Source organism: Buteo buteo, chromosome 25, assembly GCF_964188355.1.
Source record: "Buteo buteo chromosome 25, bButBut1.hap1.1, whole genome shotgun sequence".
NCBI classification, from domain to species: Eukaryota; Metazoa; Chordata; class Aves; order Accipitriformes; family Accipitridae; genus Buteo; species Buteo buteo.
The window spans coordinates 2,606,124-2,622,343 of NC_134195.1; the positions used below are offsets into that span (position 1 = coordinate 2,606,124).

The window sequence follows — 16,220 nt, forward strand, 5'->3', positions numbered from 1 at the left end:
ACAAGACTTCTTTAATTGACATAGGTTTGCAAAATATAAACAGCTTGTTTTAAAAAGAAATAAATCTGCAGATTGCATTTTCGTGCTGGGTTCTGCAAAGTCCTGTGCTGACATCAAGTGGTGATATATTTTTCATGCTGAAGGGAGCCGGACTTGCTGTATTGCATATGCTCATTTATTAAAGCAAGCTTGACACACAGTTAACCAAGGAGGATGGGAAGCTATATTAATTAGTTCTGCAGAAATATCAAGGAGGGAAAAATAAATACGTAAGGCTGTGAATAAAATCAAGCTTCCTATTAGAAGGGTTTTAGCTCTGAGTGAACTTCTGGAACAACATCCCTGTGGAGACTGTGGAGGAAAACCCTCCCACAATCCAGTTTTAATGCAGAGGTTAATTATTTGCTGAAGGCATTAGGGTCTGTGATGTGAGCTGTAACATCAGCCCTGGGTTGGCAGGGACTGACCTTGGTGAGGCATGTGGTTTGCTTCACTCGACTGCCTCGCTACTCACTGTAGCTGGTTTTAAAAGCTGCAATTGACGGGAAGTGAAATTTTATTTGGGGATTTACCCATGAATACTCAGATCAATTATACTTTGTTAACAGAACTACATGCTCAAATAATAGCTGGGAATTAATGACATGAAAACACAAAATGGTCTCTATGTTTCTAACTCAGGTTAAAAAAAAACAACAAACACTTTCCATCTCACCGGTTGTTGCTCTGACTGTAGAAATGGTTTCCTGCTCTTCCCAGGAGGCAGCCTATGCTAGGAGCCAAAAAAAATCTCCCTGCAGCACCATTGCCATTGCATGCCAATGGGTTTATCCTTCCTCTCATCCTGGGCCGGGCAGGAGGGCTGCAGCGGCTGCTGGCTGTATGGCACAGCAACCCGGGTTGCTCCAAAAGCTGATGGGATTTGACCAGCAGAGCTAAGCCTTGGCAGATGTTTTGGGACAGTGTATGAAAGAGCCACGCTGTAAAACTGATCTCTGTAGTCATCATCTGGCTTGTGCTTTGGTACGGTACAAAGAACTGTCCATCTCTCCCCTTTTTGTGTTACGGTAAGTGAAGGCTGGGGGGTGGGAGGAACACCCCAGTCTCGGAGCGTCTCTCAGCAAACCTGCTCCACCTTCAGCCAGTGCACCAAGAGAAGGAGCACTGCTGCACCGCTAAGCAAGGGTTTTTTTGAGCTTTTTTTTTTTTTTCCCCCTCATGTGTTGACACCGAGGCCAGGCTTTGCCCTTGGCAGTTTTGTTTTCTCATGAGCAGCTGGACTTTAAACTCCAACATCTCTCGTGTAGCCGTTTCCCCAAAAGCTGCAGGGAGGCAGGCAGGCGGCCATTCAGCTCAGAGGGTAACAATGGCAAGGTGCTGTTGGAAAATATTGTTTCTTCTCTCTGCCCTTTTCCTCCAGACAGAGCAGACAGGTATGGCCTTTGTTTTGTTGCGGCTTTGATTCTGATTTGTGCTACTGCTCCTCTAAAAACACCAGTAATTTTGTACCTTGTATTGTGTTTACTTTGTAGCATGGGGTGGCATCACTGAGAACTATCTGTCCCTTATTTTCCTTACATTTCTCCTGTTTATTTCATATAGCTAAGTAAAAACTGTGGTAAGTTACTGAGGCAATGTAATTTTGAAGTACCATCATTCACACCAGGGTAATATTTTGTCTTTTCTTATCAGTCTTAAAGAGTGCCCCAGATATTAAATAGAATTTTGATTTATATTTCCAGTTGCTGCTGAAATAAAAATAAGAGAGTCCTATGAAAAAGGCTGAGATGCATGCTTGTTATAGCTTGAAGAAATTTATGTTTCTGTATTAATCCTCCACGGTTTGTCAAAAATAATGAGGAGGAGCTGGGCAAGGAAGAAAAAGATGGTGATCGCTTAGGAAGGTCAAAACGCCCCTGGCAGCAGCAGAAGTGCACTGCCAGTTATGCCGGACGCGTCGGAACCGCTGCACAGCAGAAATGTGCACTGCGCTGCCAGATAACACTTTAAAATGCAAAACAGTCTCGTGAGGCTTTTTTTTTTTTTTTTTTTATTATCACATGCAGGCCTGTTGCTTAGCGGATATCCTTCAAAAGCCTAACTACGCATTTGTACGCAGTTTCAGAATAATGTTGTTAGAGCTGTCACTTTTTCCAATTCTAATATTATCGATTATTTCAACCTCGGTGCCTAGCGGTGCTGGGCCCCCAAACACTGTACAAAATTTAAAAAAAAACAAACAAACAAAAAAAACAACAAAAAAACGACAGTCCCTGCCCCAATGGGTTTACTTTCCAAGCACAGAACTGACAAACACGCCCTGACACCCACAGCCACGTACCGCTTAAAATCAAAGGCCACAGGCGGCACCAGCCATCTGGCTGGCAATTTTTGCTGTGGGCACCGTCGCAAAGCGGAGTTTTAAGACCTGACAGCTCTCGCGTCTCCGGCCTCTCCTCCTCCTCACCCAAAAGGATCATGGCGTCGCCCGCCCAGTCAGTCAGCGCGAGAGCGGCTGAGGCGGCGCGGCCGTTGCCAGGGGCAGCGGCGGGAGATTTGAACGGCGCTGAGGAGAGCGGCGGCCAGCAGGGCGCGGCGCGGCGGTTAGTTTGCGCGGGCAGGGCTGCAGCCCCCCCCTCTTCCCAGCTGGAGAAGGCTGCTCAAGCGGTGGGCTCCGAGGGGAGACCCAGGTACGGTTGCCCCTCGGGGGAAAGCCGTTGTTAGGAAAAATGTGGCGACGCAGACAGGGCTCCCGAGTAAATGTGTGGCTGTCCGGGTCTCTGGCTGCGGGGAGTGCCTGAGTCTGTCACAAATGATGGAGGGCAGCGGGGGCACCCCTTGTGTGAGGTGTGACCGGGTGGATGATCTGCTCGGCCTGGTGGTAGAGCTGAAGGAGGAACTGGAAAGGCTGAGGAGTATCAGGGAGTGTGAGAGGGAGATAGATCCGTGGACCCGCACCCTGCCATCCCTGAGGCAGAGGCAGCAGATGGAGGCTTCGCAAGAAGCGGAGGTTTCCCTGCCCTCCTGCCACCAGGCGGGAGGGGACCTAAGAGATGGAGGGGAATGGATACAGGTCCCTGCTCGGGCAGGCAGGCGAGTCCCCTCCCGGTCTCCCTCACCTTCCCAGTTGCCCCTACACAACAGCTATGGGGCTCTGGAACTTGAGGACCAGGCCAGTGAAGATCAGGTTGTAGGTGAAGCCCTATCTAGGAAGGTGCCTAGGCTCAGTCAGGCAGCCCCATGCATTCTCACAGCCTCCGAAAAAAGAAAAAGGAGGGTAATTGTCGTAGGTGACTCCCTTCTGCAGGGGACAGAGGGCCCAATATGCAGACCTGACCCGTCCTACAGGGAAGTCTGCTGCATCCCTGGGACCCCGGTAAAAGACATTACGAGGAAGCTCCCTGGTCTGGTTCAGACCTCTGATTATTACCCATTGCTGGTTGTGCAGGTTGGCAGTGACAAGACTGCAGAGAGAAATCCAAAGGCAATCAGAAGGGACTTCAGGGCACTGGGACGATTAGTGGAAGAATCGGGAGCACAGGTAGTGTTTTCCTCAATCCCTTCAGTGGCAGGGAAGTATACTGAAAGGAACAGGAAAACACACCTGGTTAATATGTGGCTCAGAGACTGGTGCCATCGGTAGAATTTTGGGGTTTTTGATCATGGGGACGTTTACACGGCACCGGGCTTGCTAGCGACAGATAGTGTCCAACTATCTCAAAGGGGTAAAAGAATCCTCACTCATGAGATGGTGGGGCTCAGAGAGAGGGCTTTAAACGAGGTTTGAAGTGGGTAAGGGATAAAACTAGGTGCACCAGAGATGAGCCTGGGGGCAGCGTGCTGATGTTAGGGGTGGATTCGATAACCCAGCTCAAATGCATCTATGCCAATGCACGCAGCATGGGCAATAAACAGGAGGAACTGGAAGCTATTGTGCAGCAGGATAGATGTGACTTAGTCACCATCATGGAAACATGGTGGGATGACTCCCACGACTGGAGTGCTGCAATGGATGGCTACAAGCTCTTCAGAAGGGATAAGCAAGGTAGAAGAGGTGGTGGGGTGGCTTTCTATGTTAGGGAGTGTTTTGACTGTACAGAGCTACACGATTCTGATGACAAGGTGGAGTGCTTATGGGTGAAGATGAGAGGGAAAGCCAACAAGGCAGATATTGTGCTGGGAGTCTGTTATAGACCACCCAACCAGGTTGAAGAGACGGATGAATCGTTCTACAAGCAGCTGGCAGTAGTCTCAGAATCATGTGCCCTTGTCCTGTGGGGGACTTTAACTTTCCAGACATCTGCTGGAAATAAAACACAGCAGTGACTAAACAATCTAGGAGGTTCCTGGAATGTGTGGAAGATAACTTCCTGACACATCTGATGGGTGAGCCAACCAGGGGAGGAGCCTTGCTAGATCTGTTGTTTGCGAACAGGGAAGGATTGGTGGGAGGTGTGATGGTTGGAGGCTGTCTTGGGCTTAGCAACCATGAAATGATAGAATTTTCAATTCTTGGTGAGGCAAGGAAGGGGGTTAGCAAAACCACTGCTATGGACTTCCAGAGGGCAAACTTTGGCCTCTTCGAGGCACTGGTTGAGAGAGTCCCTTGGGAGACAGTCCTGAAGGGCAAAGGGGTCCAGGAAGGATGGACATTCTTCAAGAAGGAAATCTTAATGGCTCAGGACCAGGCTATTCCCATGTGCCGCAAGTCAAACCGCCAAGGAAAATGACCGGCCTGGCTGAATGGGGAGCTTTTGCTAGGAGTCAAGAAAAAAAGGAGAGTTTATCATCTCTGGAAGAAAGGGTGGGCAACTTGGGAGGAGTACAGGGATCTTGTTAGATCATACAGAGAGGAAATTAGAAAGGCAAAAGCTCAGCTAGAACTAAATCTGGCCACTATCGTAAGGGACAACAAAAAATGTTTTTACAAATATGTTAACAGTAAAAAGAATCCCAAGGAGAATATCTATCCTTTAATGAATACAGAAGGGAACATAGCCACCAGAGATGAGGAAAAGGCTGAGGTACTTAATGCCTTCTTTGCCTCAGTCTTTAATAGGGAGACCAGTTACCCTCAGGGTACTCCGCCCCCTGAGCCAGAAGGCGAGGATGAAGAGCAGAATATACCCCCCTTATAATAGGAAGGAAGGAAATAGTGATGTACTGCGCCATCTGGACACTCACAAATCCATGGGACCTGATGGGATCCATCCAAGAGTACTGAGGGAACTGGCAGAAGTCCTTGCCAAGCCACTCTCTATCATCTATCAGCGATCCTGGTCAACAGGGGAGGTCCCAGAGGACTGGAGGCTTGCCAATGGGACTCCCAGTTATAAGAAGGGTCGGAGGGAGGATCTGGGGAACTACAGGCCTGTCAGCCTGACCTCGGTACTGGGGAAGATTATGGAATGGTTTGTCTCGAGAGCACTCACATGCTCACAAGTCCAGGTCAAGGAGGGGATCAGGCCCAGTCAGCATGGATTTACAAGAGGCAGGTCCTGCTTGACCAACCTGATCTCCTTCTATGACCAGGTGACCCGCCTAGTGGATGAGGGGAAGGCTGCGGATGTTACCTACCTCGACTTCAGCAAGGCCTTTGACACTGTCTCTCATGGCACACTCCTTGAGAAGCTGGCATCTCATGGCCTGGATAAGTGCACTCTTTGCTGCGTGAAAAACTGGCTGGATGGCCGAGCCCAGAGGGTTGCAGTGAATGGGGTGAAATCCACTTGGCGGCGGGTCACAAGTGGTGTTCCCCAGGGCTCGGTGTTGGGCCCCGTTCTGTTTAATATCTTTATCAATGATCTGGATGAGGGGATCGAGTGCACCCTCAGCAAGTTTGCAGATGACACCAGGTTGGGAGGCAGGGTCGATCTGCTTGAGGATAGGGAGGCTCTACAGAGGGATCTGGACAGGCTGGATCCATGGGCTGAGGCCAATTGTATGAGGTTCAACAAGGCCAAGTGCCGGGTCCTGCACTTGGGTCACAGCAACCCCACGCAGCGCTACAGGCTTGGGGAAGAGGGGCTGGAAAGCTGCCCGGCAGAGAAAGACCTGGGGGTGCTGGTTGACAGCCGGCTGAATATGAGCCAGCAGTGTGCCCAGGTGGCCAAGAAGGCCAACAGCATCCTGGCCTGCATCAGAAATAGTGTGGCCAGTCCCAGCAGGGAGGTGATCGTCCCCCTGTACTGGGCACTGGTGAGGCCGCACCTCGAGTCCTGTGTTCAGTTTTGGCCCCTCACTACAGGAAAGACATGGAGGGGCTGGAGTGTGTTCAGAGGAGGGCAACCAAGTTGGTGAGGGGCCTGGAGCACAAGTCTTGTGAGGAGCGGCTGAGGGAACTGGGGCTGTTTAGCCTGGAGAAGAGGAGGCTGAGGGGAGACCTTATCGCTCTCTACAACCACCTGAAAGGGGGTTGTAGTGAGGTGGGTGCTGGTCTCTTCTGTCTGGTGGCTGGAGATAGGATGAGAGGAAATGGCCTCAAGTTGCGGCAAGGGAGATTTAGGTTGGATATTAGGAAAAATTTCTTTACTGAGAGGGTTGTCAGACATTGGAACAGGCTGCCCAGGGAAGTGGTTGAGTCACCATCCCTGGAGATATTCAAAAAGCGCATAGACGAGGTACTCCAGAACATGGTTTAGTGGGGATGGATGATGGTTGGACTCGATGAACTTGGAGGTCTTTTCCAACCTAAATGATTCTTTGATTCTATGATTCTATAAGTGGTGTTGTATGATATAGCCCTCATAAATTTTCTGAGCATTGCTGAGGGGTAGCTTTTATTTATTCTCCATAAGGGAGATTTGATTGACAGCTCAGCCATGTCATGGTTTTGCTTCTCAACAAAAAATCCCTGTGAAGTCAGACTGAAGGGCATCAGTTTGGATCCATCATCGTAAATTAATACAAATCATTTTCACTTCTACTGATGAGTCTGAAAGCCCCATGCAGTCTTACAAAATAGCCTCTGCCTTTATGATAATACTTTTCCCCTTTCCCTGGCTGTGCCACAGCAATGCTGCTCTGTGTGTCTGGTGCAGGAAAAAATTGTGTCGGGAAGGGCTTCAAATTCTCCCTGCTTGGGAGCAAGTCAGGCACTCCCCAAAAGTAAAAGGTCACGACTCCTCAGCTGAGTTTGGGCTAAGAAAGTAGGGCTCTTCCAGTATGTAAGTTTAATGTGGCTGAAACCCTGAATCAGCCAAAAGGATTTCTCTTTACAAAAAGAACGTAAAGGCATGTAAGGAAAGGAATCTAAGTACTTACGTTAGCATTTTGTCATACAATGTTCCAGTGTTTATATCGGCTGATGATGCAAACAATGTTATCAAGAGACAGAGGCGTGCCAGTTCCCTACTTTTGGAGGAGGTCCTCCAAGGCAGCTTGGAAAGGGAATGCCTTGAAGAGAGATGCACAGAAGAAGAAGCAAGAGAAGTATTTGAAAACGATGAAATGCTTGTAAGTATTTTGTTTTCCTGCGTGCATAACAAAAATTACTGCCTTGGTCCTTTACTGTCAAATACAGATCCACAGCCTGCTTCATTTGTTTCAGATTCTCTCCATGTGAAATCTTTGCACTTTCCACCACAGCAGGTAGAAAGCAGGTGTCCTCAGTGGTCAAACTGGAAATGCAGAGGTCAGCTCTGACACTTTTGCAGTTCCCTCCTGACAATGATGTGTCCTGCACCTTACCTTGCGAAAGTATATGGCTGTTGTCCCATCCTGACCATGCGCAGAAATACAGCTTTGGCATCCCTTAGGGATGAGGAGGAGCGAGGGGATGTTGGAAAGGAGGGAAGCAATGCAGCAGCGAGTAGCAGGACCTATAGACAGAGTCTTACTTGGTCAGTGGCTGCAAGTCCCCTCATACAAGAGGCCCTCCTATTACAGCTTCTTAAGAAACAATAAAATAAGCAGATTGCAAACTGCCTCCCATCTCATTCAAATTTTGCTGGCAGGGCAGAATTTGTAGTTGTGCAACTGTGTAAACGTTAAACCATAGCATATATTCTCTCATGCAGTGTTTTTGTTTTACTAAAATATTTATGGAAGATTATATTATTTGAGAATTAATTTTTTTTTTTTTTTCCAGAAAATGTTTTGGGATGGCTACTACGGTAAGCTGGCCTCTTGATTTCTGACCTTCATAGTGGTGTCGCACTATGAACATTATGATTCAGTCCAATGCTGGTTTTCTGAGAGTTTTTAGCAGTTTATCCTACAAGAAACACCCACTTGCTATTTGTTGTGTTTCTAGTAAAGCAGGAGGAAAAGTATTGATGTGAAAGGTTTAAAAAAACTAATAAATAGGAAAAAACATTTAAGACTGCAAAGCGAATAAAAGTTGAAGGTGAGTAGAGGTTAGCATGGTAAATAGGCTATTTCTTTTCCTGAACTTAAGGCTGTTCTGAAACAGCCTGGGACCTGGGAATGCCTGCTTTGCTGATACAATAGAGCAGCACAGCTTTACCAGCAAAACCTCCCAGATACAAACCTAGCACTTAAACTTGGGTGAGATAAATAGGTGTTAAAAGCTACTGGGCTATCCGCAGACTCTGAACACTGGCACTGCATCATCCTTTGGCAGCCTTCAAGGCAAGAAACAGATCTGTAAAAGCTGAGGGGCTGATGTAACTAGATGCCTCCTGACAAGGAGCCTGGGGTACCAGCTTATGGTGACTATGCCCTATTCCCTTCTTCTTTTCTGCATGGCTCGTCCTAAGTTTTTCTCTAGTTTTTGACTTAGCTTTTATTATTTTCTAATTTTAGGTTTAGACAGTGGATAAGGAGGTGACAAAACCAGCAGTTAGTATTAATTTTCTGCAGAAGCCATTAGAACACTGACTCCAGGGAACCGTTACATGGAAGAAACCCATCAGTGATAAAAATGTTATGAAGAATACCTAGCCTTTCATTACTTCTGTGAGGGCGGGATTAACTTCTCCTAATTTCAGTCATTGGATGTTTGTACTAAGCATGTCATGCAGGCTTCCTCTCTAGTCTATGAAGAGAGAAGGGCAACCAGTTGAGAATGGTCCATCCAAACAAGCTTAGCCACAATCAAGATGCATTACTGGCTTCAGCCTCAGGGGTGGCTTCCTTGCTGTAATTAAAAGCCATCATGTCCTGTCGTCTTCCTACAGAACAGCAGTGTGTGTTTCCTTCTTTGTGATGTCTTTCCTAACATTTTGAAGAGTGTTGCCGTGCATCTCCATGGCTTCTTTCCTCCTCACCAAACAAACTCATTTTCTCAACCTGTCTTCCAAAAAATCTCATTTTCTAGACCTCTGGTATCCATGTTGCTTTCCCCCCATAGTCCAGGTTATAGTGGGTAAATCTGCACTGTGAATAAAAGAGGGCTGGGGAGAAAGGCTGAGCGCCCACCTAACTGCTGGCTCACCCTTTGGCTCCGTTTCGTACTGCTCCACCTCAGTCTCGTCAAGTCAAAGCTGATGTAGTGGCATCTTGCTCTAGCATGGATGTACCCAGTCCAGGCACTTGGCCTGAGGATGCACTTGTCCCTGACCCCCTTTTATTAACAGTATAAATGTAGCCATTGATAACCTCTCTTTAAATATCACTTTCCAAAGATTTTTATGCATGCCTTACAGTAGTCTGTTTTCCTAGCTCACTTACTTAATGACATTTCTACTCTGTGATGTTCACTGATTCCCCACTAGGTCCCTTATATAATACAATTAGATTTAATTGGTTTGGATTATTTGATCTTGAAAAATGCATGCTGGTTGTTACTTACCACTTTTTTAATTTGCTGAGTGCTTACAAACAGTTTAATCATTCCAGCAGCTTTCCAGTAACAGAAATCGTGCCGATTTCTCTATAATTCCTTGAATCTTCTCTTTCCTCCTTTAATAAAGCTAGGCGCTTACTTTTTCCTAGTCTTACAGACCCTCACCTGACCCCAGACGTTTTCTGAGGCTTCCTTACCTATATTTGAGCGTGCATTTCAGAGGCTTGACACCATCTAACTTGCTGCAGGCTGTAGGTATAGCCCTCCCCTACCTCCAGCTCCCCACCACTGCTGCTGGAAGTCCTCACTCCTCACCTCTACCTGCTCAGCTCTGCTGATGACCCCCCCCCCAGCCCACCCAAAAACCCTCCCAGGAGACCTAAATTGTGCTGGGGTATGCTGGTGGCACCTGACGGCAGGTGGACTGAAGGTGGTAAATGCTTTAAGCCAGTATTTTAGTACCGTTAAAGCTAAAAGATACACATGCCCATAGCCTGAGCAGGTAGTGGTTTGGTTTTTTTTCCCAGTACGAGGCAGAATTTTCACCTTTCCTTTTCATCAATTACAGCAGCCTGCTGACTGAAGTTAAGCTCTCTGATGAAGTTTTAAATTTTAGAAAGGTTGGAGAGCATATCTTGGGTTAGGCTTTTCTGGCTTGCTCCCTGATCTCTCATGCCTGTGCCATAAGCAGTTGTTATTTGGAGAACATTTCCCAATTCTTTTGGAGTCTTTCCAGTGGGCAGCTTAAAGGGAAACTGGCAGCTCTGCCTGGTGCTTCACCTGTGGCGAGGCATCCTCTGGTTTCAGTGTTGGGTTCATCAGAAAGCCTGAGCTTGCTTGTGTCCAAGCTGCTCTATAATAATTGTACAGATGTGTAACAGCCAGATTTCCTCCTATCTTTTTGCTTGCTGTATAATTTTGATCCCAGCTTTTCTTATCCAATGCCTATCAACCTAACATGGGAGACCTAAAACACCAGTCGTGCATTCTATTTGTGACGAGCACACAAACTTTCAGTCAGTGCTTTTCCCTGAAGCAGTGCATCCCTCCTCCAGATGTGGGCTCTGCCCCTGGGCACCTCCCAACCTCTCTGCCAGGGGCTGCGGGAGCCCCTCTGGAAGCAGAGACTTGGGCTAAAATTACTCCCGAGGAACAGTTTGAGATGTAGCCCATTTCCTTCCGACCTGCTTTTTCGCAATGCTTCTCCGAGTGACTTGCGCGTGAGGAAGGGGGCTGCGCAATTTGCGTCGTCGTCGGTGACCTGTCCCTCTCCCACGGCGTTTTTTCAGGTGGCAGGAGATGCTCATCGAGCCCCTGTCAGCACAATGGCGTGTGCGAGGACAGCATTCGCAGCTACACCTGCACCTGCACCGAGGGCTACGAGGGAAAGAACTGCGCTTTCGGTAAGGCATTGCTCTCCTTCTGAGAAGCCCTATCTCCTCCTGTCGTAGGGGGTCCCCAGGAAACCATACACAGCTATCCCACTACAGCCAGTTATTGTCTTTTCGGTTAGAAGACACAGTTCTTGGCAGAGCAGGGGTGATGCGTGCTGCCCGTCTACCGAACTGTTATGGAATCCTGAGGTTACACAGGTTGCCTCTTCCCCCTGAGCCTCCCTTCTCCAGGGACGCGGAACGAGGGCTGAAGCAAGAGACTGCTTGTCCTGCTGCGGTCCCAGCCGGCACATGGCCTGGAGAACCAGGGCTGCCATGCTGGGATGGCTTCCCAGCCACCCCGGTGCCTCTGAGGCTGCACATCCCTGCCAGGACAGTCCCTGGGGACGGAGGGACTCCAGGAAACAACGCGTTTTCAGTGAAAAAAGCATAAAGGAAAACGGATGCTTCCTGGCACGTAAAACACCCTGGGCCGGATCCTGTGTTTTCATATCTGCCAGGTTGTACTTTCCAGCCCTTACGTCAGTATTTCTGCTGGCTCGGATGTCCCCTGGGGTGGGAGATGCCCTGGCTGCCACAAGGCAGAGGTCATGTTCTGGATAAGGGGATGACCGTGACCAGCTTCTGGGGGAGAGCAGAAGGTGACACAGCTTAGACACGTGCTGGGAACTGGATCTGCTCAGTGCGGATCCGCTTAGAGAGCCATGTTACGTGAGGTTTTTTTTCTACTTCTCCACCTGTGAGCTAGATCCACCATCAAATGGCTGTTCCTCCTGTTGCTTTGTGCTGAAGGTTAAGTGTTTGCTCAGCTATGGAAAGTTGACAGAGCACATTTCAAAGGTGATTAATACTTCTTTTCTTATCTTTGGCAGCTGTTAATTTTAAGTTTCTTAGCACAAGCATGAGAAATAAGAGCTATGCATTTGTTTTTGCTGAAAACCAGAAAGCTTTAGCCGCCTTCTTCCTCAAGCAATACCTGCATTCTTAAGATGTGCAACAGTTCTCCCCGCTGCCGATACTTACATGTTTTGTTTAAGAAAGCAGAAAAGAAACCCATGGCACCCTTCCATGGATTCACATGGAAGGCCTAGTTTGACCCTTGGCTAATGCTCCCCAAAACTCAGAGGTGCAGACAGTCTGGTGCAGCATCAACACAGTTTGCAACAAGTCTGTGGATGCTGCAGAGACTCAGCTGTCTCCAATTTCTGCTTAACAAGGGGAAAAACAATGTGGTGGGAAATACTACCAAGCCAGGGTCCCTATCCACCTTCACACAAAGCAAGTAAAAATAAACCGCTTAGTAAAGAGGACTCATGCTATGCAAGAATACTCCAGCTGAATTGTTCCAAATGCTTTTCCTCCACTTGTTCTGTTTAGCTAAAAACGAATGTCGCCACCAAGCAAAGGAAGGATGTGACCACTTCTGCTACCCGGGTAGTAATTCCTACCGCTGTTCCTGTGCTGATGGCTACGAGCTCGGGAAGGACAAAAAACAGTGCATTGCATTAGGTAGGTGTGAGCACGGACGTACAGGGGGCACAGGCTCAGTGCTGGGGTGGGCAGGCCACTACCTGATATCCAGATGCCATCAGCCTGCTTGGAGATTCAAGCAATGAGGATATTACTGACCATCCAAACTGGGCAGAAAAAGGAGGAACCTAGGGACCACCACCCAAGATGCCAAAGCAGTGGTAAAAGAAGCGGTATTTGAACTTTTAAACATGTGTCTGCAGAGAGGACTTGCATCATCCCACATATCACTCACAGGGCCAGGTTTTCCACTCCTATGCCCGGTAAAGAGTAACTCCACTGGAGACCTGTCTGTTTAGGAATGAGGTTCAGTTGATTCCAATCAGGCACCTGATGATCTGATAAATGAAGGGCAATGCTTGCTGCCATATTGATTAGTTTGAAGCAGTAGCCCTCTTCATTTTTTCAGTCTCATAACTAGGTATCTCATTGAATCTCATCCCCTTAAAAACTAGGTCTACTAAAACCACATTATTATACTTAGGCCCTTGTCTATATTAGCACGTAGGGTAGCAGAATAGGAATTGAGCTGTAGAGCCATGCTTTTGGTGATGAAGGCTCGATGTCCACACTCAGTGCACATTTCAGGTGGCCTTTGCTTCAGTCTAGCTCTAGTTTGGTCCTGTGGACTAAGCACCCATTAGCTGTAAGAGTACGTTATGTGTGCTCCTGGAGGGTGCCTTCTGGTTTAGCTTCACCTGAGCAGAACCCAGTTTGCGTGACCCAAGACAAGTGTGAAAAATGCAGATAACTGGGGGATCCATGTGAAAAGCATGTGTGCTGTTTGAACCCGAACAGAAAGGCATGCGCATCCCTAGAGTAATAGCTTTAACAAGGATTTACCTTGTCCAGATCGGGCCACAGCTATCAGGTATTTGGCACAATTTGGATACAGGATACAAAGATGACTGTCGTGGTTTAACCCCAGCCAGTAACTAAGCACCACACAGCCACCCACTCACTTCCCCCTACCCACTGGGATGGGGGAAAGAACTGGGGGGGGGGGGGGGGGGGGGGGGAGTAAAACTCGTGGATTGAGAGATTGAGATAAGAACAGTTTAATAGAACAGAAAGAAAGAAACTAATAATGATAATAACAACAATAATAAAAATGACAATAATAATACTAATAAAAGGATTGGAATATACAAAACAAGCAATGCACAATGCAGTTGCTCACCACTCGCTGTCTGATGCCCAGTTAGTTCCTGAGCAGTGATCCCCCTCCAGGCCAACTCCCCCAGTTTATATACTGGGCATGAGGTCACATGGTATGGAATACTCCTTGTGCCCCTCCAGTCTTCTTGCTGGCTGGGCATCAGAAGCTGAAAAATCCTTGACTGACTTAGTCTAAACCCTACTGAGCAACAACTGAAAACATCAGTGTGTTATCAACATTCTTCTCATACTAAATGCAAAACATAAAGCTATACCAGCTACTAGAAAGAAAATTAGCCCAGCTGAAATGAGGACAACGAGGAAGCCTCATTTCATTAGTGACAGACACAGTGAAATCTGGTCACCACAAGCCTAACGCAATGACCCAAAATGTTCAGTGCCATCACTAAGCTATTAGACTACAGATGCCAAGTGAATTATTCCAATTTTCACTAGCTGAGAAATTATCCTTCTCCTTTTCCTTGGTGCAAAAACAAAAGCCCAAAGTCAAGGTGGAAGCAATAAGGTATTTGCAGGTTATTAGCTGTCTTGAAATGATACACGAGGTTTTGATTTTCTTTTTAATTCATTTGCTAGATCAATGTGCATGTGGCAGACTTCAAGGCAGTGATAATCTGTTAAGTGAAACCAGGAAGAAACGTGATGAGCGATTTCCTTGGCAGGTATTTGTAGCAACTCATGAAACCCATCACTCAACCTCACATGGACAGTGCTATCTATCATCTTTTTGCATTTTCTTAGGTCCTGCTGCTGAACTCAGAAGGAAAGGGCTTCTGCGGAGGAGTGCTGCTGAAAAGTAACTTTGTAGTGACTACAGCAGAATGCGCCCTTCTGCACAGCCATTTCGAAGTCAGGGTTGGTGCTGGTAGGTGATCAAACACATTTTCTCTTGTTGCAGCACATTTTATATTGACAAGCTAATTTTAAAAAAAGCTTACTAAAATTTTTATTGCATAAAAATATTGTTAAAGGGAACAAATCTGCTGTCACCTCATTTAAGCATCTCAGTTAAGTATCTTGAGCTAGAACTATGGCTGCCCCATAACCCCCTACAAGCCAAGCTGAGACACAATTGCCTCTTGAACGCAATTCAGAAGTCAGCACGTGCTAGGGATAAGCTAAAGCAGGAGGATTTAGAGGCGGCTTTTGTTTCATGCCAAAATTCACTTCTCTTGTTGGGTATTTGTCCTTCTCTCTGAAATTACGCATGCTTCTACACAGCATTAAAAAGCTGTCAATATATCATTCCTAGTTTACCTTTACTGCAGCCGTTTCAAGAAAGAGCACCTTTAGTTTCTCTACTGCATGTATTTCTCAGCATGATTAGACAGTTTGCATGCAGTTTTCAGGTCTCATAAATTCTTCCTAAGAGCAGTGAAATGTCATTGCTTCACAGGGCCTAATGGAACAAGTGGAACTGAGAAGACAATGCAAGTTAGCAAGAAACACATACACATCCGGTATGACGAAGACACTGGTGAGAACAACATTGCATTGCTACAACTCCAAGAGCATGTTGAGTGCAACAACCACCAGCTTCCTGTGTGCACCCCTGAAAGAGACTTTGCAGAACACATTTTAATTCCAAAATTGGCTGGTACGGTCAGTGGCTGGAGAATGGAAGGCAATGAACTTCAAGGTGATGAGCTGCAGGTTTCATACCTTCCTGCTGAGGACTGCAAACAAATACTCAACATAAGCCTCACAAACAGGCAGTTTTGTGGACACCTCCAGGAGCCTGTAGACAAACGACTGGCTGGAGGAAGCTTTTTAGCTACCGAGTATAAGGGCACTTGGTTTCTAACTGGTATCCTGGGATCTTGGCCACTAGAAGATGCTGACTGGGAAACATTCCTATTCACTAACACCGCAAGGTATACGATATGGTTTAAACAAAAAATGAAATAAGACACAAACACAACCAACCTTCCAGCACCAAACCCCTACCACTCACTGCAAGGAAACACCTTGATGCAGCTAGTACACCCATTTGACTCTGTCATGACTTGCAGCAATGGAAGTTGCAACAACGATATGTATATAACTCCAATTCATACAGAAAAATGCATCTGTCTTTCCTTCTTCTGCTGACAGTACTGTGAAAGTCACGATGCGGTAAATCTAGTTATTTTACTAAAAACTGACTGAACTTTTAAGTTTCTTAGAACTATTCATCCTAAAACTCAAAAAGCATTGCTGTTTTTCTGGGATTTTAAATGTTGCTAGAAGAAAATTAGTCTCTTTAACTCTTGTTACCCTGAGGTTTGATTCAGCAAATTCATCTTCTTATTTCAGCATCCATACAAGTAAAACTTATGAAGACTGGGGGAACTCCAAGCCTTTAAACACCTATGTTGATGTAGGACTTG

General features: G+C 46.8%; 1 protein-coding gene across 1 annotated transcript; it reads left to right on the plus strand.

The window, feature by feature from the left end:
• Positions 1-982: 982 nt before the first annotated feature.
• Positions 983-16,174, plus strand: PROZ (protein Z, vitamin K dependent plasma glycoprotein). Its single transcript, XM_075057441.1, has 8 exons — positions 983-1,433; positions 7,292-7,455; positions 8,090-8,114; positions 11,038-11,151; positions 12,520-12,651; positions 14,428-14,513; positions 14,593-14,716; positions 15,248-16,174. Exons 1-8 carry the CDS (start codon positions 1,268-1,270, stop codon positions 15,757-15,759), a joined length of 1,323 nt encoding a protein of 440 aa, XP_074913542.1. The 5' UTR covers positions 983-1,267; the 3' UTR covers positions 15,760-16,174.
• The last annotated feature ends 46 nt before the right edge of the window (positions 16,175-16,220 follow it).